The sequence below is a fragment of the Camelus ferus genome, chromosome 6 (assembly GCF_009834535.1).
Source record: "Camelus ferus isolate YT-003-E chromosome 6, BCGSAC_Cfer_1.0, whole genome shotgun sequence".
Lineage (NCBI taxonomy): Eukaryota > Metazoa > Chordata > Mammalia > Artiodactyla > Camelidae > Camelus > Camelus ferus.
Genome location: NC_045701.1, coordinates 3478159 through 3501218, shown reverse-complemented (window position 1 = coordinate 3501218; position 23060 = coordinate 3478159). Strand labels below are relative to the sequence as shown.

Sequence of the window (23060 nt, the reverse complement as noted above, 5' to 3'; positions counted from 1 at the left end):
GCAGTGTTTGACATTGCTCATCAAGTCTTTCCATGTCCTTTTTCACTTCTGTGACACCTCACTGTTCAGCTGTCCCTGGGACTTGCTGCTCGCTCTCCTCTGCATGCTCTTCTCCTCTGCTGGGCCATTAAAAAGCAAGTAATAATGAGAATAATAATAGCAGCTGAAACATATCAGCTACTTGCTCTGTGCTGGGCTGTTTTAACTGTCAGTTCTCTTAATCCTCAAAATAACCCTAAATCCATTCTCCAACCACCAGCCAGAACGATTTTTCTGTGAACCAAATCTGATCACATCACTTCTTTGCTTGAAACCTAAGGGCTTTCCCCAGCCCACAGCTTTTAAGGTCTTTTATGATCTGGCCCCCGCCCACCTCTCACCACAGCCTCTTCCTTCATGACCATCCTACTTTTAGCTTCTCCAGCAGGAACTGTAGGTCTTTGCGTGTGCCGTTTTCACTGCCTGAAACTCCCCTGCACCTCTTAGCCTCACACCGACTGTTCTTTCAGGTTTCAGTTCAACATCACCTTTCCTGGGACGCCCAAGGGGCTGGACAGCATGGTAGTTATGAAAATGACCCTGAAACCAGTCTGCCAGGGTCACCTCCCAGCTCTGCCACTTCTAGCCATGTAACCTTGGGCAAGCTATTCTCTGGGACTTGCCTTTCTTATCTGTTGTAAGGATTAAAGAAATCAGTACGTGGAAGGTGCCTTGCATTGCTGCATGGTTTGCCTCCACATTTCCTGACCCCAGACCATGTTAAGATTCCTTGCCAAGTATTTTCCAAAATTCCATTATAATACCACATAATGCCGCCTCACTCCTGGAGCATGTCTGTCCACCTGCCCACCTGGCTAGACTGTCAGCTCCGTGAGGGCAGGGGCATTTTGACCTGAGCCTGCTCCTATTTCTAGTGCCTGGCACGCTGTAGGTGCTCATATTTGGTAAATCAGTGACTAGAAATCCAATGCCTACAGATATCCTGGAGATAAACACTGTCCAGCAAACAGCCACCTTGAACAAGGTAGGAAGAGAGGATGAGTTCTCACAGCAATGAATACACAGCGGTCTCATGCTGAGGCTGAAAGCAGTCACAAAGGCAACTTGGAAATTAGGAAAATACCTTTATTATTTTTGAAATGTTCCAATATTCAATGTAAAAACCACGATAGTGGCTTTTTCGCAACTTTACAAATTACAGAAATATGACTTTCCACCTTCTCTACAGAAATCTCCCCCCTAAATCAGACAGGGCTCTGTGAGGGCTGACACGGGGCAGGAAGGAGGGGCAGAGGATACAGCAGGTGGAACCGCCCTCTCTGGGCAGTCAGAGGCTTTTCCTGCACATCTAAAGCCCAGGCTGAGTCCCAGAGCCCTGTGACCCCTGTGAGGGAGGCTCAGGCCACACACATCTGTGGCACACTAAGGGAGGCCTGTATCTCAAAGGCCGCCGCCCAGAGGAGAAGGCCTGCAGTGTGGCACTGTGGCCGACAGGCCGCGATCAAGGCAGCTTCGTGAGAACGAGAGCAGGAGGCAGGCCTGCAGCTCAAGTCCTTTTCTCTAAAATAGAGCTAGGAAAGAGGCCACGGACATTGGCCAAATGGTGCTCTAGGTTTAGAAATTTCCCCTTTTACTCAGCTCGCAAAGACGAATTTGTCAAATAGCTATATATATTAAAAAAAAAATCAGAAAACAAACATTTGGTTCCGTTTCAGCTGTCATCAGCAGTTGGTAATTTTTAGAAAAAGACGACTTGAGTTGCTCATTGTTAAGTTCGTATTTTTTCTTCAGGTCTCTGACTCCTTCCTTTCTCATCCGTGATTGGGGCGGAGGGGTTACAGCTGCAGCAGAACGCTGTTTGTTGATTTGAGAAAACTGTGAAAAGTGTTTTGCACTCACATACAAAGCCTGAAGGAATTCAAAACGATCCCACCAATTTTTATGAGAAACATGACTGTTCCTCTTGGGTGTCTCAAGTCAAAACAAGGCAACTGCCTAGTGATTTATAGTCCCCACTACACATTTTCCGCCTTCCAGAAGGCATTAGAGAAAGGGCCAACGTCCGCCAGAAGCGATTGTAAACATCCCACTGACAGCTTGGACACTTTGTTTTTAAATGCAGCAGGACCTTCTCCTTTGGCCCTGGCAAAAAAAAAAAAAAAAAAAAAAAAAAAGCCACCTCCCTAAGACTTGTTTAGGAAGGAGCAGACAGGATATCTCCCCCAAAACCTAAGAGTGAGGGGCCAGCAGCCCCTGTTGACCAGAGCATGGCTGAGAGCATCATCAAAGGCAATTGATACATTTATGGCATGTGAACGTTGTCCTGTGGTCCCCAACCGGCCCCCAGGCTCAGCCTGGCTGGATGTGGGACACGGGAGGTACGGGACGAGCTGTCCTAAGGCACGTGGTTGAGGTGGCCCCTACACCAGGCCCAGAAAGATTATCACTTTGCACGATTCCAAAAGTGTTGGAAAGCTGAGGAGTTGATGACACTCACTATGAGCAGCAGCAGCAGATACAGGGATATCATGACCGTAAACCAATGGCTGGAAACCCAGGAGAGCTGGCTTGAAGCCCTGCTTCAGGAGGAAGAAAGAATGATGTTGGCACAAAGAGAAAAACATTTTTTTAAGTGTATGCAACAACTCCTGGCTCAGAGGAGATGAAATGATGAATTTCATCCTCTGGGTGAGCCATGAAATGAAGCTTCGTGCGTGCTCCTTTGCTCAAAAAGTCTGGGGCTGTTTGCCCTGGTGCTGACACGCCTTTCACCAGAACATTTTTTAAATGTACAAAGACAGCTATGCAATGAGCTCATCCTGATCTTTTTTTTTATAGCCCCTCTTGTACCTTTTATAACCCATCTTTTCTTAAGCGAGGCTTTGGTATCCAGAAGAATGACCTCGTTAAGGGTGTCTGACCAGATGGCAGCAGATGGCAAGGTATTTAGCAGAAGGCTTTTCACTTTCAGACATGTACAGATATCGTTCTGCGTGAGGGAAATCCTCTCCAGCCCGCTGGGAGATGATCTAAGCCATCCAAGTGTGCACTGAAGAGACACTCCAGGAAGGAGTGGGAAAGGAATGGAATTTTCAAGTAGAAAAAGCCAGATGATTTCAGACCAAAGGATAATGTCCCCCAAACTCAGGAACCGTGTACAGATTTCCCAGATTTAAGAGAGGGAGGATTTTACTGGTTTATTAAATCCTGGAGCGTGGAAACCACTGGTGTGTATGAGGAGGAGTCAAGAGAATTAAAAATAACCCACTCCTGTCTTACCTGCTCACCTGCTGCTCAGCCCCACGAGGAACTCTACCATCGACCTCAACAATGCAGCAAGATCCCAAAGTGACCCCCAAACCTGGAGAGCCCTGCCACAGCCCCCAGCACCACACTGCTGAGACGGGGTGGCAAATCCACCACGGTCCTTAGGAGCTGAGGGGCCTCGTCTGCTGTTGGGCTCAACACACTCATTTTAGGGATAACGATGAGGCATCTCAGGGCCAGAGAGGAGCAGGGGGAGGTCCGACAGCCACTGTGGGAAGTGACTGAGCTGGGCAGCACATAATCCCAGCCAGACCCAGGCACTGCCCTGCCCCAGTCAGTGGGTTTCAGAAACCTGGGCAGCTGAGGGGCTTCACAGTTTGTGGCAACCAGTTTGGCCTCATTCAGTCCCTCAAGTTATTTGTGTTAACAAAGCTCTTCTTCACTAGAATATACAGTCTTCGGGCCAGGACCACACTTCATTCGACCTGTATTCATCACCTCATACCCCTCACATAGAGCAGAGAGCTTTATACACTTTGTACATGCTGACGTCTACGGCTGGGGGAGACGGGGTGCTGGTAACTAAGAGCCCAGCCTTCAGTCGTCCTCCTGGACCCACGCGGGGACTGTCCCTCTCACCTCTTGGGCTGCTTCTGTGCGTACACCAGCAGGTACTTGACTCGCAGGAGCTGGTTGTTGGTGACCACAAAGTACTTGGGAGGGATGTCGCCCCCTTCACTGTGCTTGATTCTCGCTCTCCTGCGGTCTATCTCCTTGGAATCTGAAAAAGGAGAGAAAGCACAACTTCACAGGGGAAAAACTCAATAATAAAAGCAGCAAAATTTGAACAGGAACAGGTCAAGCCTCCTGGTCCTGAGGTTGGAGAAGCCCCGTGTGTGTACGTGAAGCAGGACTGAAAAATAGGACAGAAAGGGGGAAGGGTATAGCTCAGTGGTAGAGCACATGCTTAGCATGCACGAGGTCCTGGGTTCCATCTCCAGTACCTCCTCCAAATATAAATAAAAAATAAGCCTGATTACCTCCCCCTAAAAAAAAAAAAAAAAACAACAGAAAGAGGGAAAAAGGAACAGGAAAATATAAGGGATACAAGAGAAAACACAAAACAAAACTGAGTAGGGAAAGCAGAGGGAAGAAGCAGATTGACGGCCATGACAAAAAAACAGCATGAGACTGGAAACAGGACTTGGTCTGAAACGAGCCTTTTAGCAGGCATTTTAAATTAACCATCCTGGATTTGAGCTTCTTAGAACACTTATCTCTCACCCTTTGTACCAAGACTTGTTTAAAAAACAAAACAAAACAAAACAAAACCTTTTCTTTTAATAACATGAGCTTTACCAAAAAGAACCAAAAAACAACAACAAAAAACCACAAGAGACCAAAGCTGCATAACAGCAGACTCTGGGAGGTTCTGTCCCGATGTTTAATGTCACCCTGGAAGCACACTTCCCAGGAATCATAAATGCGAACGTTCACACGCTCTGCTTTGGGAGAGTGGCGTCAGACCTGGGCTCGATCCTCGGGATTCCAGTTGTTTTACATTAGCGCCAGGAACAGACGGTTTTCTCAATTCTCCTTTTCTCAGTGCAACCCACAGGCCAGCTCTGGGGATTAGAACCACAGTTCTGTGACTCTTCTGCCTCTAAAGGCCGAAGAGGGGGTCGCACAGGGCGAAGACGTAAGGGACATATCCAGGGAGTGGACTGAGGCGGCCCACTCGTCATCCGCTCCCTGGAGAGCCCGGGATTTACTCCCATGGCCTCAGATGCCCCTCACATCCTCCGGGGGCTCCAGCACACAGCAGACAGCCTGGAGGGACGGGGTGTGGACCCACATCTTTACCTTCAGTTTAGCAAATGTATGTTGAATGTCTCCGTGCTGACACCAGGTGCCCAAGAATGAATGAGACCCAGTTTCTGTCTTCGAGGAGCTTGTGCTCTGGCCTCACATACTCGTTTTCATCTCCTCCAGCCCAATGCTTTGTCAGAGCGCTTGGACCCACCGGGATTGCTCCTTCCTCTGAGCTGCCCCCGAGGACCTCATCAGCACCCTCACCCGGCCCTCCCGACTACCTTGTAGTAAGGGATGTCCTTTCCATTGTGTGTTCAGGCCCTAAGGAGACGACTTACTCCTTGAGTAACTTATGCCTTGTTCTACGTTGCTTTGGACGCAGCCCACCCATTGGTGTGCAACGCACGCTCCACCCAACAGCTGGGCCAAAGGCAAGAGCCTGACACTCAGAGGCCGGCAGCCTGGGTCTGGGCCAAATGCTCACTCACCCTTCTTCTTCGTTTGGCACTTGACGTCTGGATGGTCAATGACCTCGCACACGGCCACGCAGCTAAGGATGGGGCCGAGGAGGCTGCGCTGCCACCCGTGGCCATGGGGGCTATAAATGAGGGCCAGGCTCAAGTCACTGGTGAGGTAGGTCCCTTCCCCAAACAAGGATGTCTGGAACGGCAGAGGTCAACAGAAGAGAAAAAGGGCTGTATGAACGCGGAGCTGGAGCAGCAAGACAACACAGGTCTTTCTTCAACAGATTTATATATATATATGTTAACATAAAATCGTCAAGCCCCTTTTTTCCCCAGCAAAAGGCATAACGTCAAATAATGACATGACATCGTCACAGGGTTATTACAGAACACATTCCAAGCTGACAGCAGTTAACTGACTGGGATGTGGCTGACTAACCTGGCAAACTAGTAGTTCCAGCGGCTGAGAAAGAAAAACATAGGTATGAGTCCAAGTTTGAATCGTGCCTATGCCTCTGACAAGGTAGCCAGCTGTATAAACTCTTGGGGTCTCGGTTTCTGTATCTACAAGTGGCGATAACAAGGTCGTGGGTGAGGGCCCGGTGAGGGCCCGGTGAGTTGACACACACAAAGCACTATGCAGAACGCCTGGCACGTGACACAGCGGGCACTCCATCACCGGCTCTCATGTCACAGCCCGGCGGTAATTCCTGCTGCATGAATGTGCTAAGCATGGTGACACAGACGGGCTTGCAGAAGCAAAGTTATGCCCTTATGTACCGGGAGGGGTCGCACCTGAGTGGGAGAAGTCATCTGAGTCACTACTTGGAAAAGAAACAAAGCTCTCAGACAGAAACTGGAACCAAATAAGGCAGGTCTACATGAGGGGCAGGGTAAGCTGCACTCTTTGTGTTGGTGTTGACCAAGCAAATGTCCAAAATTCTAGGAGGCAGGTCCCTGGTGGTAGGTGCTAACTTGGTGTCCTCCACAAGGAAGCATGCCAGCCGAGAGAATCTCAGGTAAAATACCTGCACGTTGAGGCTACAGTGGGCACAGTAAACACACCCTTTGCCCATGGCAGACATCAACAGTCAACCGTGATGCCGACATAAAAATGTCAATCGTGGCACTTATACTGACTCAGAATCCTTCTCAACACGACACACGAGGTAGCTACTACCGGTGGGTGGAATTTGATACAAGTTGAAATTCAATTGTTATCCTTGGGCCACAGTGTCAGTATCTTAAGACGATGAATGGACTCAAAAAGCTCACTGAACATTCTCCACTTGGGAACTGAGAAATGTCTTAATCAGTGGCACCAGGCTTCCCCAATTCTAAGCCGGGTCAGTGAAGCTTAGGGGAAATGAGATAAGCTTTGGCTTGGCCTTTTTACACAGTGTCCCCCTGTCTCAAAAGCTGACACAGATCTTTTCCAAGCACACCGGATGTCCTCTCATCTGACCCCACATCCATTCTCTGCTGATGCCTGCCATGTATACACCGTTCCCTAGACTCAAGAGCCTTAAGCAGCGGAGGACCACAGCGAGAAACTTGGCGTTATCTCTAAACGAACACAATCTCATAGCTTCAACTGGCAGGGAGGCTCCCTCAAGTAAAGCCCCTCACTGAAAACCCAGTCAGAGGCCAGAAGAGCATCCACATCTCCAAAGGACTCGGATGAGATGCTTCTAAGCAGCAAACTCCCTCGGGCACTGAAGTGAAGGTCTGGTGACAAGGCTGTCATCCGCAGGCAACTTCTCCAGGCCGGCTCTGGGGTAAAGCAGAGGCCCCCTGGATTCCAGTAGCCTGGCCGCAATAATAAGCTGAGAGCCAGTGTAACCAAGCCCGTCATCCTCAGCAAAACCCAACTGTGCTAATTAGCTGCAGTCGTGTCGGAAAAGTCTCTCCAGCCTCGGGCTACATCAGCCACACTGGGTCCACGGTTGGTGGAGCCAGCCCCACAGACGAGGCAGAGGCTGGCACCGCTGGCGGAAAAGCTCAGCCCTCCAGCCACGCCAAGTTCCCTCTCCATCCTCTAAAAGCAGCCACTGCTTCCTCAGTACTTAAGTACAGGAAGAGCCTTTTGCATACATGAACGGTTTCAGTCCTCTCGGGATACCAGAAGGTGGGGAACAGTGTCCCGTTTTACAGATGAGGACACTGGCTCTGGGAGATTAAGTAAATTTGCCAAGGATGGCAGAGCTGCAAAGGTAGTCTTTTTGGCTCGTCTGTACTCTTCTTCCTACGCTTCACTGAGGGGCAAAATAAATGCCTGCAAAGAATGGGTGGTTGACACCGTTTTGGCTCCTAAAAAAGGGAGGAAAGGAGCTCAAGGAGGGAGGAAAAGGACCTCTCCTTGGCACATCCCTCAATTTCTCCAGGGGCCAACTCTATTGGACTGCCCCCTAGGCCAGTGCTTCTCAAACTTCAACATGCATATAAATCACCCGGGAGCTTGTTAAAGGGTGATTTCTGATCAGGTGTTCTGGCGTGGGCCTGAGATGCCACAGGTCCAACAAGCTCCCAGGGATGCAGACGCCACTGGTCCAGGGACCATGCTGAGGAGCACGGGCTGGCCACTCATTAGGATCACCTGGTGACCTCTGACAGCATACTGATGCCTGGGCCCCATTGGCAGAGATTCTGATGTAATCAGACAGGGACGCAGCCAGGCATTGGGATTTTTAATAGCTCCCCAAGTGACTCTAAACGTGTGGCCAAGGCTGGGAACCATCTTTAAACTGATGCTTCTCAAACGGTAATCAGTATAGAAATCACCTGGAGATCTTGTTAAACTGAAGGTTCTGATTCAGAAGGTCCAGGTGGGCCCAGGATTCTGCATTTTTACAGGCTCTCAGGCGATGCTGCTGCTGCTGGTCTGCAGACCACACTTTGAGTGGCGAGGCCTTGGCCAACCCACCCACCCCCACCCCACCAGCTCTGTGCCCCAAGTCGGCAGACTTGGGCCCCACCTTGTTCAGGTGGCAGTGCAGGCCATTGTGGATGATGGAATGGAAGTTTTCTAGGCGGCTCCCGTGGAAGGCGTAGATTAGATCTCGTTCTCCTTTGGTCTCATAAAATTTGGCGTTGGCTGGGTCAGAGTACTCGATTTCAAACAGGAAGTCCGGTACGGGGACAGGCGTGTGAGGGGCACCAGTCAGCTTCTGGATCTTTTCAAACTTGAGAACATGCAGGAAGTCACAATTTTATTTGAGAAGCTGGTAAAATGTGCTGCCAAAATGGCCTCCTAAAGCCCTGGGCTTAACTCCTGTGGGTCCCGCTCATGAGGACAAACGGTTTCCTGGGAATAAAAACAACTTATAAACAAGCTCAGAGCTTATAACTCAACACTGCTTTTCCCTAATGTTTTTCCCTCCAGTAGGCTAACTGAGAAGCGTGAATTGCTCCTTCTAACTAAAGATCACTTCTAATTTTCCCAACACTTTCACATCTATTTCCTGCATTCCATCTTGACAAAAATTTTGAGAGGTAGAAAGGTATGATAAATTACAAAAATGGCCACAACTTTTTCCTCCCATTCCTGTCCACTCACCCCTCTGCAATGTGAATTTGCAAGTGGAATTCCACCAAGATTCTATCAAGAGATGGAATCTATTTCTCTACCCCTTAAATCCGGGCTTGGCCATGTGACTTCCTTTGGCTAATGGGACCTTGGTAAACATGGCAGAGACTTGAAAAGGGCTTGGCCTTCCTCGTCGGCTGCTGGGAGCCCTTCACAAGCCCTGCTAGCCTTCTACAGGATGACAGCCTCATAGAGGAAGGCCCCAACCACAGCAGCCATCCCAGATATGTAAGGGAGGCTACCCTGGATCAGCCCCAGGTGAGCCAGCCCCACCCAGAAGAACCACCCAATCCAACCTACAGAATCATGAGAAGCAATCAATATTGTTTTAAGCCAGTAGATTTGGGGGATGGTTTGTTATGAAGCAAAAGCTAACTGATACAGAAGGGTAAGCTCCTTCCTAAAGGGTAATAATCCTCTTCAGGGTAGAGAGCACACCATCTCCAAGACTTCCAAACAGTAAATCACAGACCAAAGCCAGTCTGTGGTAAAGTTTTCTCCGGGTTGTGATTAAATGACAAAAATAACGGCAATTTAACAAATACTTTTATATGGATGTAAGGATGCCATGAGCCCTTCTTTGGAAGAACTGTCCTTTAGTCTGAGGTCAGGACCATCCTCCTTTTTTTGTATTAAAACATCCTTTAAAAATTATGATACAAGTTAGACTGTCCTTACTTGGGCACAATAAAAAGCTGATAATCCTGGGTCCCAACACTCAGTATTTGAAGGGAATTTAACTGGCCTATCATCAAAAGTCAAGTAGCTATTGCCTTATCTACTTTACATATAGCACCCAACATCTAGTAGGCACTTGATGCCCTCATGAAGAATGAATAAATGAATGAATAAATTTCAATTTAACAAATGACAAAAGTAAAACCCAGAGATCATCTAGGAGTTAGCAGCCCAGCCTGGACCTGAATACGGGTCTCCTGACTCGCACTCCAGAGCTCTTTACCTTACCATCCAGTGCAGACGGAGGGTGTCCCTGACACCAGAAAGCAAGATACCAAATTTTATACCACTTAGGGAGGATTTTTGTCTTTAGCAGGAACTTATAACATCAAATGCTCTTAGATTAAAATTGATTAATTAAGTGAAGTTCAGTAGAGTCAAAACCCCTGCTGCTGCTTAGAGGAAAGAACACCAGATTAGGGATCTGCCGGTCCTACAATCTGACCCTTGTCAGCCCAGCCTGTGCCTGGGAGATCCCAGCAAGGCAAGGGAAACCAAATCATGGAATGTCTGGCCTGTGCCAGAAACTGTACTGGGGGGATGACACATATTCTGTTACAGCTCCCTTCTGAGGTAACTGTCAATGTTCTCAACTTACAAGTGGGGAGAAGAAGACTCAATAACAACAGATAGGACTGGGATTTGAACCCAGAGTCTGAGGATTTCCACCCCTTCGGGTTCTGCCTCTCTGTTTCCTGACCGCTTGATGAGGTCAGTGTTTCTTAAGCTGTGGTCGAGGGTCCACCCTTACCAGAATTACCTGGGGTGCCTGTGATACCCAACATTCACTGAGTCCTTAGTCATTGTTCTAAGTGAGAAAATCTATTTAATTCTCTATTATTATCCCCATTTTACAGATGAGGAGACTGAGGTAATGACGTACACCCAGTAACCTGCTCAACGTTGCACAGCTAGTACGAGGGAGAACACGGCTTTGCACCACCAGTGTGCAAGTTCCTGGGCCCCACTCTAGACAGAGAATCAGAATCTCTGGGGATGAGGTCCAGGAATCCGCATTTTCAACAAGCTGCCCAGATCATTCCGCTGCATAAAGATATTCCAGAGCCTTTCAGTGCTCAGACTCTGTGATCCTACAGACCAAAAAGTCTCACCTTTGACTTCCCTGCACTGTGAATTGTCAGGACCTTTGAGGACAAAATCCAGCTCACCAGGTCCCAGGCCCATTTGTCTTTGTCTCCGGAGGACTGAAGCAGTTCGTTCAGGTTGGGTAACTTGCTAGCATCTGCAAGCTGGAGTGAGGAAAAACCTCCATTAGCAAGGATCCTGGACAAAATGATAATAACCAGGTGCCCTCTAGTGGTGAGGCAGGCAACTTGCACTTCTTTCATGTTTCAGGGGATTTCTTAGGAGGGAAATTCACAAGTTTAGGATCTTTTTCCAATAATGGCCAGCTCCAAACGCTCTGAACACTGAAAGGTTGTTCTGTAACTGAATTGGTACAAAACCTGACCTGAACCGATGTGAGGTTCGTTTAATCTTTATTTATCCCACTTTGTGTTACTACTGATACATTTTGCTGCAGGGATGGTGCAGATGTTACCACATACCTGGTATATACACGTGTGAGCAAAGGGCTACCAAAGCCTTTTTCCTTCAGCATGAGTTAACTGACTTCCTGTTAGCCTGTTCCCTTGAGACCAGACAAAGGTACTAAAGCAACTACCTACATAACCAGGCAACATTGCTTATGGTAAAGATGACCCAGCATGGTCAACTACATCTGGACTGGAAGAAACCGTAAGTGGGGGATCCATGGTTTGAGGCTTCCGAGTGACTTTTTGTAAGGACCCTGGCAGCTAGATCTGTGGTGTTCTTACTAGAGGGACCTGCCTCTGTCCCTGGAATGTGGGGCTTCATTAGACCAGAGCAGTTCCTGCTCCATCCCATGTGAATCTCATCTTCTTACACCTGAGTTGTCACTATTAGGGGCAAAGACGAGCTCCTGGACCTCTCTGTGGACCACAGCAAGGACTTCAGCAGAAACAACACACCCTGCTGTGAGCTGTGATCGTCCCAGAGCTTCCTGATTTCAGTCTGAATTTTGAAACACATTTGGTGCCAGGACTTCTGATAAGGGACTGGGTACCTAGACTAACAGATAGCTTACAAGGTATTTGGAGCTTCTGCTTAGAAATTAAAAGTGGCTAGAAATTAAATCTCTGCAGCATGGCATTTAAAACGCCACTGCAGACTGGTGCCATCTGTGAACATACCTCCTCCAAACTTGGCTCACTCTGGCCCCTGGAATGCCCCTTCCCCCACCTCTACCAAGCCAGGCAACCCCTGTCCTCCAGACCCCTAAAGCACTCAGCCTCAGTACCCTCTCCCCCGAGTAGACAGGACTCCTGGAGACCAAGGACTATCTTGCGTTTTTCAAATTCTCCTGTTTCCTGGATGTAGAGGAAAGAGTGGACAGACCTTGGTCTAAATCCCTGCTCCTTAGGCAAAGCACTAGACCTGGCTGAGCCTCAATCTCCTAACACGGGAACCCTACCATCTCCTTCCAGGTTGTCGGGAAGATTAGAGAAGGTAACAGAATCACAGGGCCTGGTCTATATGCTGCATGTCTATTTCCTTTCTTCTTATTTGCATTTCTCCCTGGCCAAGACACACCTTTGCTAGGGATATAGTTGGTACTTCATGAATACCAGTGGTTCTTTTCCATGTTTCTAGAAATTTCACTGTTGCCAACTGTGGGGATGGAAAGGGGCTTTATTTCTTAACCCTGTAACTGAAAGTCAGAAATATCTCAGGGCTGCTTTATTCCTGTCTGTATTTTCCAAGACTCAGCCAATAGCCTCAGACTTCTGATAATACTATCTCTATATGCCTTGTGGGCCATCAGGGAGGATCCAATTAAAAAACAGGGGTGTGTAGATGCTCCACGTGTGTTGCTGCTACACAGTGGGGAGGCAGAAAGGTAAATAATTATGACTTAAAACTACTCATTGTTGTAACAACGATGGATACAAACTACTAAGGGGACCAGGCGGGACGCGTGTTGCGTAGGGGCTGGGAGAAAAGGGGGTGGTGAGGACAGGCTTTGCAGGGGCAGGTGCTTGTGACCGGGCTTGACATACAAGGGCACAGAAGTGCAGCGTGTAGACAGGGACGTGGATGGATGGCGAGGTGGTTAACTGTGTGGGCTCTCCTTCCAGGGGGCCCAGGTCCACCCCTTACTAGCTGTGTGACCTGGCTGAGTTGACCTCTTCTATCTCAGTTTCCTCAAACACATAATTGGGATAATATCAATAGCCACTTCATGGGCTCTCTGTGAAGATTAATCAAACTAAAGCAGTACAGGGGGGAGGGTATAGCTCAAGCGGTAGAGCGCATGCTTAGCATGCACAAGGTCCTGGGTTCAATCCCCTCCCCCTCAGTACCTCCTCTAAAAATTAATAAATGTAATTACCTCCTCTCCCCTCCCTCAAAAAAATTAAAGAATAAACAAAGTAGTCCAGAGCTTAGAGCACAGGAAGGTGTTAAGTTAGTGGGACTGCCATGATGGTTGTTGTCATTAACTGCAGACAGTTGGGTGTGGCTGGAGCCTAGAGTCTGGGGGAGGGGTTGCCAGGAGGAGCAGGAGCAAGACGGTGATTTGGGATCAGCCTGTGAAGGGCCTTGTACCCTCTCGGGGACTCTGGCCTCTGTTCTATAGGAATCACGGAGCCACTAACGGTACCTGGAGTTGTATTCCAAATGGTGTCCCCTCAGGTACACCTCAGCCTCCCCTGACCCTCTTTTCTACTCCTGGTCCACACGTGTGATGCCAGGGCCAGAGCAGAGTTCTCTCTCCCATGACCACTGTTTCCATCACTGCTTTCCAATCCCACCTGCGAGCCACAGCCTTTGTCAACAGCCCAGACCGAGGCACAGGGAGCCCCACAAAGGGACCGCCAGCCAAGCCAGGCCCCTCTCAGGGCTTCCGTCTGTGAAAGTGGGAGAGAGCCCTCCCTACACTGAGCTGGGCCCAATCCTCACCTGAGCTCCCCTGGGGCCAGGCCTCTTCCAGGGCCCCCAGTGTGTCCTGCTGGGCTGCCCTCTTTGTCCCCACTCTTAACCCCTCCACTGACCTCCCCCGTGTCCCATTTCACTTTTCAAGCTACTCTGAAAAAATTAATCTGCTACAAAAAGTTAACAGGATTCTTCCTCTTATGACCAAAACCTTTCTGCATTTGAGCAGGGCTTTTTGAGGTCCAGGCACCCAAGTAGGGTTGCCAGATAAAATAGTCTGCTCAGTTATATTGGAGTTTCAAAAAAAAAAATCTGAATTTCAGATAAGCAACAATTTTTTAAAGATAAGTATAACCCATGCAATATTTAGGGCATACTTGTACTAAAGCAATTATTTGTTGCTTCTCTGAAACGGAAATTTAAGTAGGTGGCCTATATTTTTTACCTGCTTATCTAGCAACCCTCCCCTTAACAAAGCCCTTCAGAATCTCGTCTAGCGTCGGCCTAACAGCACCTCTGGCTACAAAACTTCCCACCTGCTCCATCACGTTGCTCCCCCGATGCACTATGTCTCTCCTCCACTGTGCTTCTGCAGCTGCCCAGCATGATATTCAGTCTGCAAGGCCATCTCCCCTCTCCCTGACCACACACGACCTCTGCGCTCCCCTGGTGCTCAGTGCAGAATCCTACACTGCTACTTGACTCTCTGGAGCCATCTCAAATCTGCTTGGGACAAACACTCCCTGAGGGCCACCCACATCTTACTTATCCCAGAGCCCCAGAGGCCAGCCTGGAGTCTGGCATGAAGTTCGGAATGAGATAGTAACAGCCACTATTTGCTGAGGCCTTATGTGCCAGGCACTGGGCTAAATGCTGCACAAGCAGCGTCTCATTTTCCTCACGACAGCCTGTTTTAAAGGTGATTGTCAGAGAAATGCAAATCAAAACTACAATGAGATATCGCCTCACAGCTGTCAGAATGGCTAGCATCTACCTAGCTACCTACCACTCCTGGGTATGCATCTGAAGAAAATGAAAACACTGACTTGAAAGGATACGTGCACCCCAATATTCATAGCAGTGTTGTTTACAATAGCCAAGATATAGAAGCAACCTAGGTCCCATCAACAGATGAATGGATAAATAAGACAGGTGTGTGTATACACACACACACACACACACACACACGTGCGCGTGCTGTGGAATACTACTCAGTCATAAAAAATGAAATGTGGCCATTTGAAACAACATGGATGTACTTGGAGGATGAAATAAGTCAGACAGAGAAAGACAAATACTGTATGTTATCACTTAATCACCTGAAATTTATATAATATTGTAAATCAGTCATACCTCAATAAATTTTTAAATTTCCAAATAAAAATAAAGATGGATACACTGAAGCTTGGTGAGTTAAGTACCTTGCCTAGGGGCACACAGCTATTCAGTGGCAGGGCAGGGACATGAAGCCAGGTGGTCTCTCCTCCCCTGTGCTCGAGTCCATTCTCTGTGATGCTCTCCTACCAAATCAGTGGAGAAATTTAGTAGTGGACTGCGTATTTTAACCCAAAAGAGCAATTCCAGGTGAACTTTAAGAGGCTGCTTGGGAAGCTTCGGGCATGTTTCCTGAATTACGCAAGAAGGACAGCCACTGGCTGTGCCCAAGCCCTGTCAAAGGCAGGGAGAAAGATGGATGCCATGCGCAGTACGGAGCAGCGTCAGGAGACAGAAAGCTCTCCATCTAGACAAGACTTACGAGCCACAGTTCATGATAGTGGAGCGCATTTATCAACAGATTGAGGAGAAAGTGTTTAGGAAGAAGGCAGGCATTTCTGGGGGCTCGGGGGAAGGCAGAGGGAAGGGTTTACGGAAGCAAGGATGGGAGTGGGCCCTGAAGTGACGGGGGGAGTTTAAGAAGCAGAGAGAGAGAGCATTCCCAGTGGGAAAGAGTGTCACAAAGACGCAGTGAACAGTCCCAAAGGGTCATCCGGGGTTCAAATGCTCCCAAGGCCAGAGAGGTGATGGAAATGAGTAAGAGGTTGTCTAGGAAAGAGTGGTGAGGACTCTGCTGAACTGGAGACCCCTGGCCTAGCAAAGGGCCCAGCCACCAACCCCTAGCTCCAGCTGCTTTCTGCCCAAGGGCAACCTCCACCCAGGCTGGGGAGCCTTTGTTTTTAAAAGAAATCAGCAAGCTGCATTTTTTTTTTAAAAATTTCCCAATTTCTAAAAGATAAGAGGGCAAACAAAACCAGTCATCCCACAGGCCACACTTCACAGCCCCTGCTCTGAGCAGTAGGGAAGCATTCAGTTGCAGAAGTGGCTGTTGAGCCTGGGCAAGTTCTGAGTGGTGGGCAGTGCCGGGCGGTCACAGGGGTTCGAGAAAGAAAGTCTCAGGAAAGAGGTGGTTAGGGTGACTGAGAAGCCAAGGCCAGGGAACCAGCAGGGGGCTAGCAGAGAAGAGAGAGGGCCAATGACCTCAGAAGGAGACAATTCAATTTCCCTGCTTCAAATCAGCCCAGTGGAGACTTTGCAACCATCCAGATCACAATCTCCTGGGGCAGCAGCCCAAGAATCTCTGGTTAGGGAACTTGACACAGGTGATTCTTATCACCAGGAAAAGGTGGGGATACTCAGGTTTAGATGTTAAGCAATGTTGTCCTAGAAGGGCTGGCAGCAGGAAAGAACATCTGAAAAAAATTCCTGCCTAGGAAGATGCCAGAGGTTGTAATTACTAGCCATGGGTGGAGGTGCTAGAAGGAAGTGATCCAAAGGCACAGCCAAGGTCTCCAACCTCTGGGACCTGATAGAGTGGCACCTGGAACAGTGGGGTGGGCTGCTGAGATGACGGTGGGAAAGACGGATGGCACAGTTACACCGCTACATCCAGGTACACCTACCTTGCTTTGCACAAACCTAAGGTATGAAAATCCAGATTTACTAAAATAGAATGGGAGTGAGAGTCTACTTTATAAGAGTCCTCTACATAAAAAGCATCACCATGGGAACCCTCTAAAGGGGTGATTCTCCACCCTGACTACACGCCAGCATCACCTGGGGGCTGGAGGGTGGTCGGTCTACCACCAGCACATATACTGATTGGCTGATGGTGATGGAGATGGTAACTGCTGAGTTGTTAGGAAGATTAACTGAGTTACATGTGAAAAAAAAAAGCTCAGAATAGGCAAGTACTAAGTACCATTGCTATTGTGCAAGTGTAAGGTACTATATTACTGTTACTGTTATTCAGATCTCCCTCTCTACTGCGACCCAACCTGCTGAGGAAAGGCCGGCATTCCTGGGACAGCTGGGAAGGGAGAAAATAGCTTTTACTGGGAGGTTGACCCACCCTGGGTTCCACATCACCCTCCCTTATGCTGAGACATCTTTCTAGTCACATACCCAACGACGGTCACATCACATACCTATGTCTGTATACTTTTTCGCTCCCACTCCTCAAATGCCATCTTTGAGAATAAAAAGGTAATCCAAGAGACTGAGAATTGTACATTGAGATACAAGAATGTCCCTAAAGGTCCCTTATTGACTAGACTGAATCTGATTGTTACCATTCCCTCACTAACCAGCAGGTGGGTACCAAGCACCCATGAAAATGATCAAATCAATCAGTAGGAAAAATTTTAAACTACGTATGCTCTGCAAATAAACAAAAAACCCCCAATGCCCAGGCTCCACCTCAGACCAATTAAACCAGAATCTCTCGGGGTCAAGACCAGATGTCAGTATCTTCCAAAGCTTCCCAAGGAAAGCTCTATGCAAGCCGAGGTTGAAACCCTTATAAAGAATGATCTCCCCAGCAAATGTTAACATTCCATTTCCAGTCTGGAAATAAGCATCAAAAGTCTTCCTTAGAAAGGTTCACTAGCTTTTGAGCCAGCAATTTCACCTTTTGGAATTTATTTCAAGAAAATAACTAGCAATGTAAACAATGATTAAGGTAGAAGGATGTTTACCAGAGCATTATTTATAAGAGCAAATTTGTTAAAACTGTGTAGGAACCCAGAGGAAGGAAGTGGAGGCACAGGATAAGATGAGGTTCCAGCTGCATCTTGAGGGATGAAGGAGAGTCTGTCTGTACAAAGAACGGGATGGCTTGGGGAGGACAGGCAGGCCCTGGGGTCAGGTAAGCAGCTTACTCACATTTTAACCCAGACACTGAGGAGTCAGCTTGTCTAGGCAGTGCAACCCAGAGACCAGAACCAGGAAAAGTCAACTAGAGCAGTTCGGCCCCAAAACAGTACGTGGGAATAGGACGGGCCAGATGCAGTGCTTCTCAGGTTTCACTCTGCACACCAGCACCCAGGGACCTCGTTAACGTGCAGATCTTGATTGGCAGGTCAGTGCCCAGGTGATGCTGATGCTGCTGGTCCTCAACCATGCTCTGGGTGGCCATGGGCAGGAATTAATACAAAGGAGCCATTCCTACCCCGCCTCCCATCCCCAGATAGGGGCTGCAAGCTAATGGAGAACCAGGGCATGGTGCGTCCTAGGGGAAAAACAAAACAAAAAATCCTTACAGCTGTGACACCAGTAACAAGATTCTGTGTTGTGACTCAGGAATGTGAACTGGGCTAGCTCAACCTGAAGCTTGGGGGGGCCGAAGATGAGGGCTATAGGACATTCCCAGAATGCTACAGATTCCCTGACCTGATAAGAGCTCAGCCAACCCTTGTCCCAAGGAACAAGGTCAGAAACGCTCAGCCTGGCCAATCAGCACATACCCAATTTGATTCCTCAAACATCTGAAAAGTACCTGGTCCCAGGCCAGACACTGCGAATACAAAGAACTCCTAGAGTGAAATCGAAGTGCTGACTCAGAAAAGAAATGTTCTCAAAACATGGCACCTGAGAGACGATCTGGGACTTTGGGAGCTGGGACAGAATAAAGCCAGAGTCAAGTGACAGCCCAGAGCATGGTTCAGCGGTGGGCAGTCTCAGGAAAGCAACAGTCCAGAAAGTACTTCAAGCCAGAGCTCTGATTTTTGGAAACTGCAACACATGTGCTACAGGTGTGTTGTGACACCTCACAGTGTGGAGAAAATTAATTTTAAATGGCTGAGAACGATACACTGTTTTACATTACTTCCAAGTGCTTTTAGCTCAACAAATGAAAATGAGAAACATTTTAAACAGCTCCGTACCTTCCTCCTTCAGGGAACCACAAAATGATCCCGAAGGCTGAGTCCAGATATGATTCCCTTTTAAAAGTTAACCTTTGAGTCAGAGAGACAGTTTCAGATGCCAAGATCTCTGCAGCTTTTCTGTAACTCATGTAACATGTGGTAAAATGAAACCTGAAGTGTGTTTACCTAAGAACGTGCGCATGCCCCCAGAGGCCGTGCCAGGCCCTGCCCGCTGAGCCGCCTTCTCAGAAAGTGCCCCTGAAAGCCATGGCTACAGACAGCCAAGAATCTGTGCGGCCTGGGCTAGTTTCCCTAACAACGGTGTCCAGTAAGGAATATGGCAACAGGATGGGGTGGTAAGAATCTGTCTGTGTTTCTCCAGTGGCCCCCGAGAGAAAGTGTGCACTGTCTAAAACTGGCACCATGAGCCCTGTGCACGGGACAGCCTGTCCCTACAGAGCAGGTGGCTATTCGGGGCCACCCGGATTGCTGACACTCTCCTTAGGGAGTACAGGTATGGGAGGAAGGGTATGCCCCAAACTGAGGGCACTGATACCTATGGGGAGGGATGTGGGATGGGGTGAGCTCTATCAGGGGCGCTGGTACTTATTCGTATCACTTGGATTTTTTGTAACAAGAATATACTTAAATATTACTTGTGTAATTAAAACAAAATTTTTCAAAAGCATGAAAAAAATCGAAACAATTCCAAAGCTCCTTTTGCATTTATCCCATATTCATCAAATAAACCTGACTTCTGTTTCCCAAGACGACCTTCCAGCAGAAAGAGAACACACTGAGCATTCTAGTCCATTTGGATATTTCTTGGCAAAAATTAATAAAGCACGTGGTGGGGCATCATCTCTAGTGAGTTTGGTCCCTCTGACCCCAATCTCTCTTCCTCTGTCTACTGCCTCTCTATACCCTTGCCACCACAGGGGTCTTTCAGAAATGCACCCTGGACATCACCAATGCCCTCCCCAACCCACAGATAAAATCCACACATCTTAGCAGGACATGGCCAGCCCTCCTTGCTCCGGCTGTCCTCATCTCTTCCTGTTCCCCACGAAAGCCACCCTAAAGTATAGACTTGTCCTTCTCAGTGAGCTCCTGGTTTTCTGACTATCCTGCCATCCTCCTGAAATACCCGTTTCCTATTCTCTGCTCCTTGAAATCCTCCATGTTCCTAGGGACTCAGCATGGCATCATAACTACCCCTGGTCAGTGCTCCCCGATTCCAGCCCACCGCCAAGGGCTGGGGTCCCTGCTCTGGGCTTCCATGTTGTAGATAAAGGGCTTACTCCCTACTATAGCTGAGCAGACTGTTAACCTCCCCTTGAGTCTTTCATTCTGTATCCTTAGCACCTGGTCCAGAGCAGGCGCTCCATAAATATCCATTGACAAAACTGGAGGAAGTTACATCCCCAATGCTCTGATACCACAAACTCACAAAATTGAGTATCTAAACCTGCAGAACAAACCACAGGGGAAGTCAGTCTGTTTCCCTCTTTCTCCGACCTCCTACTCCCTGTCCCTGAAACCCCTGCGCACTGTGGTCAAGGCCTCAGATGCTCTCGACACATCCCTTGCTTAAGCTGCAATGGACCAGGTAGGGGCCAGGAGGCTGGGCCATTGTCCCTTGACCTTCTGAGTGATAGCAAAGAGGGAACCCAACACTGCCCACCTCATCAGAGATAATTCTAAACATGTTAATTCTAAACACGATTAACATTCTGTTAGTGTGGTTCATAACATTAAGACATTTTCTAATGTTGAACTAATTTTGCATTCCTGGGATAAACCCAACCTATTAATAAGAAGTATTCTTTTCATATACTGCTAGATTCAGGATCCTAATTTTTTATGGAGAATTTCCATATTCATACTCTTGAGTGACACTGGCCTATAATTTTCTTTTCTTCTATCATCCTTATGAGATTTAGTATCAGATTACACTAACCTATTTTTCAACACTGGAAGAATTTGTATAAAACTGAAATTACTTACTCCCTCAGTGATCGGTAGAACTCACCAATGAAACCAAGTAGGCCTGGAGTTTTCTCTGAAAGTCATTGAGTACTAATTCTGACTTTAATGACTATAATGATTACAGGCTTTCAATTTTGTATTTCTTACAGAATCAACTTTTAAGTTACATTTTTCTAGGTAATTCCATTTAGATTACAAAGTTAACTGATATCTGGAATGTTGACCCTGATGTGAACTCTGCAAGAAATTAAGTGCGTCCTGAATCATCAGAGAAATAACAGCTCACTTGTGTACTGTCCGTATGTTATAATTTATAGCAGTACTGCCCACATGTTACCTCATCTGAAGATAGAGGTCCAGCTGGCTTTGGGGATTTCTGGTGTCGAATTATTTGCAAAGGGATAGATAACTTCCTATTTAGCAGAATAAGTTGATTCTTATCAACATCCTCTTGTTGGCCACACTAGAAAACGTTGTGGAGGCCTGTGCAACTGTTGAATTTCTCACTTCACCCCTGGGAGTCACTTGTATTAACAAGAGGCAGCCATCAAGTCCCTTGGGAGGGTCAACATTAGGGTGCCGGGAGTGTTCTTAGCTCCTGGAAACCTTCCCCAAGGCCAGGCTGGGAATGTCAAGTCTAGGCGCTGGCACGTTCACTAACGCGAATTCCACAGGCAACATGGCCTGGGACAGAACGTGGCCGTGGACAGCGCCGGGGGACAGCACACTCACCAGGGCCTCAAAGTCCTTGCAGTCGTGGCGGGCATAGGACGCGGGGAAGGGCCGCAGCACGGAGTCGCGCTTGTAGCTCTGCAGGGCCGAGGCGAAGAAGCTGCAGCGGAGGTCGGCGGCCAGCACGTCGCGGCCCGCCGCCTCCCTGACCGCCGCCCAGCTCGCGGGCTGCATCCCGGGTCGCGGCGCGTTGCCGCGGGAGACGCGTCGGACAGGGGATGGGGCTGAGCCTGCGGTCAGCGCTGGGCTGGGCCCGGGGACAATGGGCCAGAGGGGGCCGGGGTTCCCAGGCGTGGGGCGGGCTAGGCAGAGGGACGAGATGACAGGGGTGAGAACGTGCTGGGGGATGTCTTCGGCGGGCGCCGGGCCGCTCCCTGCCCAGGGAGACGCGCCGTTTGAGGAGAGGGACCCGGCCCGGATCCCGGGTCAGCGCGGAGGGTTGGGCCTGGGGATAATAGGCCGGGCGGACCGGGGAATCCCAGGCCTGGGCGAGGGGCTGTGACACGGGATGAGACGACAACGTACTGACACGTGTCCTCTGTAGGTGCCTGGGTGGGGGCACCCCTCCAGCGAGGACGGCAGGCCAAGCTCCCTCCCCGCTCCGGGCGAGGCTGCGGCGCGGCGCCGGCCTTCCTGCCCCACCTCTGGCCCGCGCCGCCGAAGCCCCGGCGCTCGCGCGGCTGCCCTCGGCGCTGCCTGCGTCCTGCCAGCCGTGCGCGTCCGCTGGCCGTGCGCTCCCCGCCGGAGGAACTCCCGCGCCCCGCCGCGCGCCGGGGCCTACCAGCCCTCCCCGCCGCCGCGCGCCCGGCGCGGCCTCGCACTCCGCCCAGCGCGGCGAGGGCCCGCCCCTTCCCGCGCCCGCCCCCGCCCCCGCCCCATCCCGGGCGCAGGGTGTGTCCGCCCGTCCCCACCCAAGTGGTCCCCCGCTGCAAGGTGAGCGGCCCCCGCGGAATCCGCCACGCCGCGGCGGACCGTCCTCACGGAAGCGGCGAGTAGACGCTGACCCAGGCGCCCTTTCGACCCGCTCTTGGACTTGCCTTTGTCACAGCTCCGCGGGCTGAGCCTACTTGGCTCTCCTGGGGAATTGCTCCTACCTACTGCCTCCCTCTTGACTCGCTTCCCTCCAAAATAGGCTGTGCGGAAGAAGCTATTTAACACACAAGGAAACTAAGAGCTGCCATGATTGCCCAAAGTCCCACAGCCAGATGGTGTGAATCTGAGATTTTGAAAACCAAAAGACCTTTCCTCAGCCGTTCAGCCTCAGCATTCTCTGCATTGCTTAAGTCTCTGGCGTCTCAGATAATACGTGCCAAGATCCTCCTTTGGGGCCCTGGAGGGAGGCTGGAGATACAAGTA

The 23060-nt window shown here is 49.3% G+C and overlaps 1 protein-coding gene and 2 long non-coding RNA genes across 7 annotated transcripts in view; 1 reads left to right on the top strand and 2 right to left on the bottom strand.

The window, feature by feature from the left end:
* The window catches only part of LOC116664059, a 61802-nt gene that overhangs the window by 31497 nt on the left and 7245 nt on the right, over positions 1-23060 (top strand). The gene's annotated exons all lie outside the window — the stretch shown is intronic.
* On the bottom strand, positions 1108-22853 carry PARP16 (poly(ADP-ribose) polymerase family member 16). 5 transcript variants are annotated; one of them, XM_032480941.1, is made up of 7 exons: positions 22742-22853; positions 21705-22006; positions 10980-11117; positions 8519-8725; positions 5568-5739; positions 3907-4048; positions 1108-2579 (listed from the first exon to the last, which is right to left on the bottom strand). In XM_032480941.1, the coding sequence occupies exons 2-7, from the start codon at positions 21876-21878 to the stop codon at positions 2444-2446; spliced, it is 969 nt and encodes a 322-aa protein (XP_032336832.1). In that variant the 5' UTR covers positions 21879-22006; positions 22742-22853; the 3' UTR covers positions 1108-2443. The 5 variants fall into 5 exon arrangements, with proteins under 5 accessions (XP_032336832.1, XP_032336830.1, XP_032336831.1 ...); XM_032480939.1 differs by lacking the exon at positions 22742-22853 and having other exon boundaries at positions 1108-2142; positions 2498-2579; positions 21705-22526; XM_032480940.1 differs by lacking the exon at positions 22742-22853 and having other exon boundaries at positions 1108-2142; positions 2498-2576; positions 21705-22525.
* On the bottom strand, positions 17809-21242 carry LOC116664058. Its single transcript, XR_004320361.1, has 2 exons — positions 19002-21242; positions 17809-18346 (listed from the first exon to the last, which is right to left on the bottom strand). It is a non-coding gene; the product is annotated as an uncharacterized LOC116664058 (long non-coding RNA).

What these genes read in the sequence shown, in the direction of transcription:
- PARP16 (XM_032480941.1), bottom strand. Translation starts at nt 21,878, where the DNA reads ATGCAGCCCGCGAGCTGGGCGGCGGTCAGGGAGGCGGCGGGCCGCGAC. An exon ending in GCAAGGACTTTGAGGCCCTG is followed by an intron (nt 11,118 to 21,704) that starts GTGAGTGTGCTG and finishes TCCTCACTCCAG; the next exon opens with CTTGCAGATGCTAGCAAGTT. An exon ending in GCACAGAAGCAGCCCAAGAG is followed by an intron (nt 2,580 to 3,906) that starts GTGAGAGGGACA and finishes TTCCTCCTGAAG; the next exon opens with CAGGGCTTCAAGCCAGCTCT.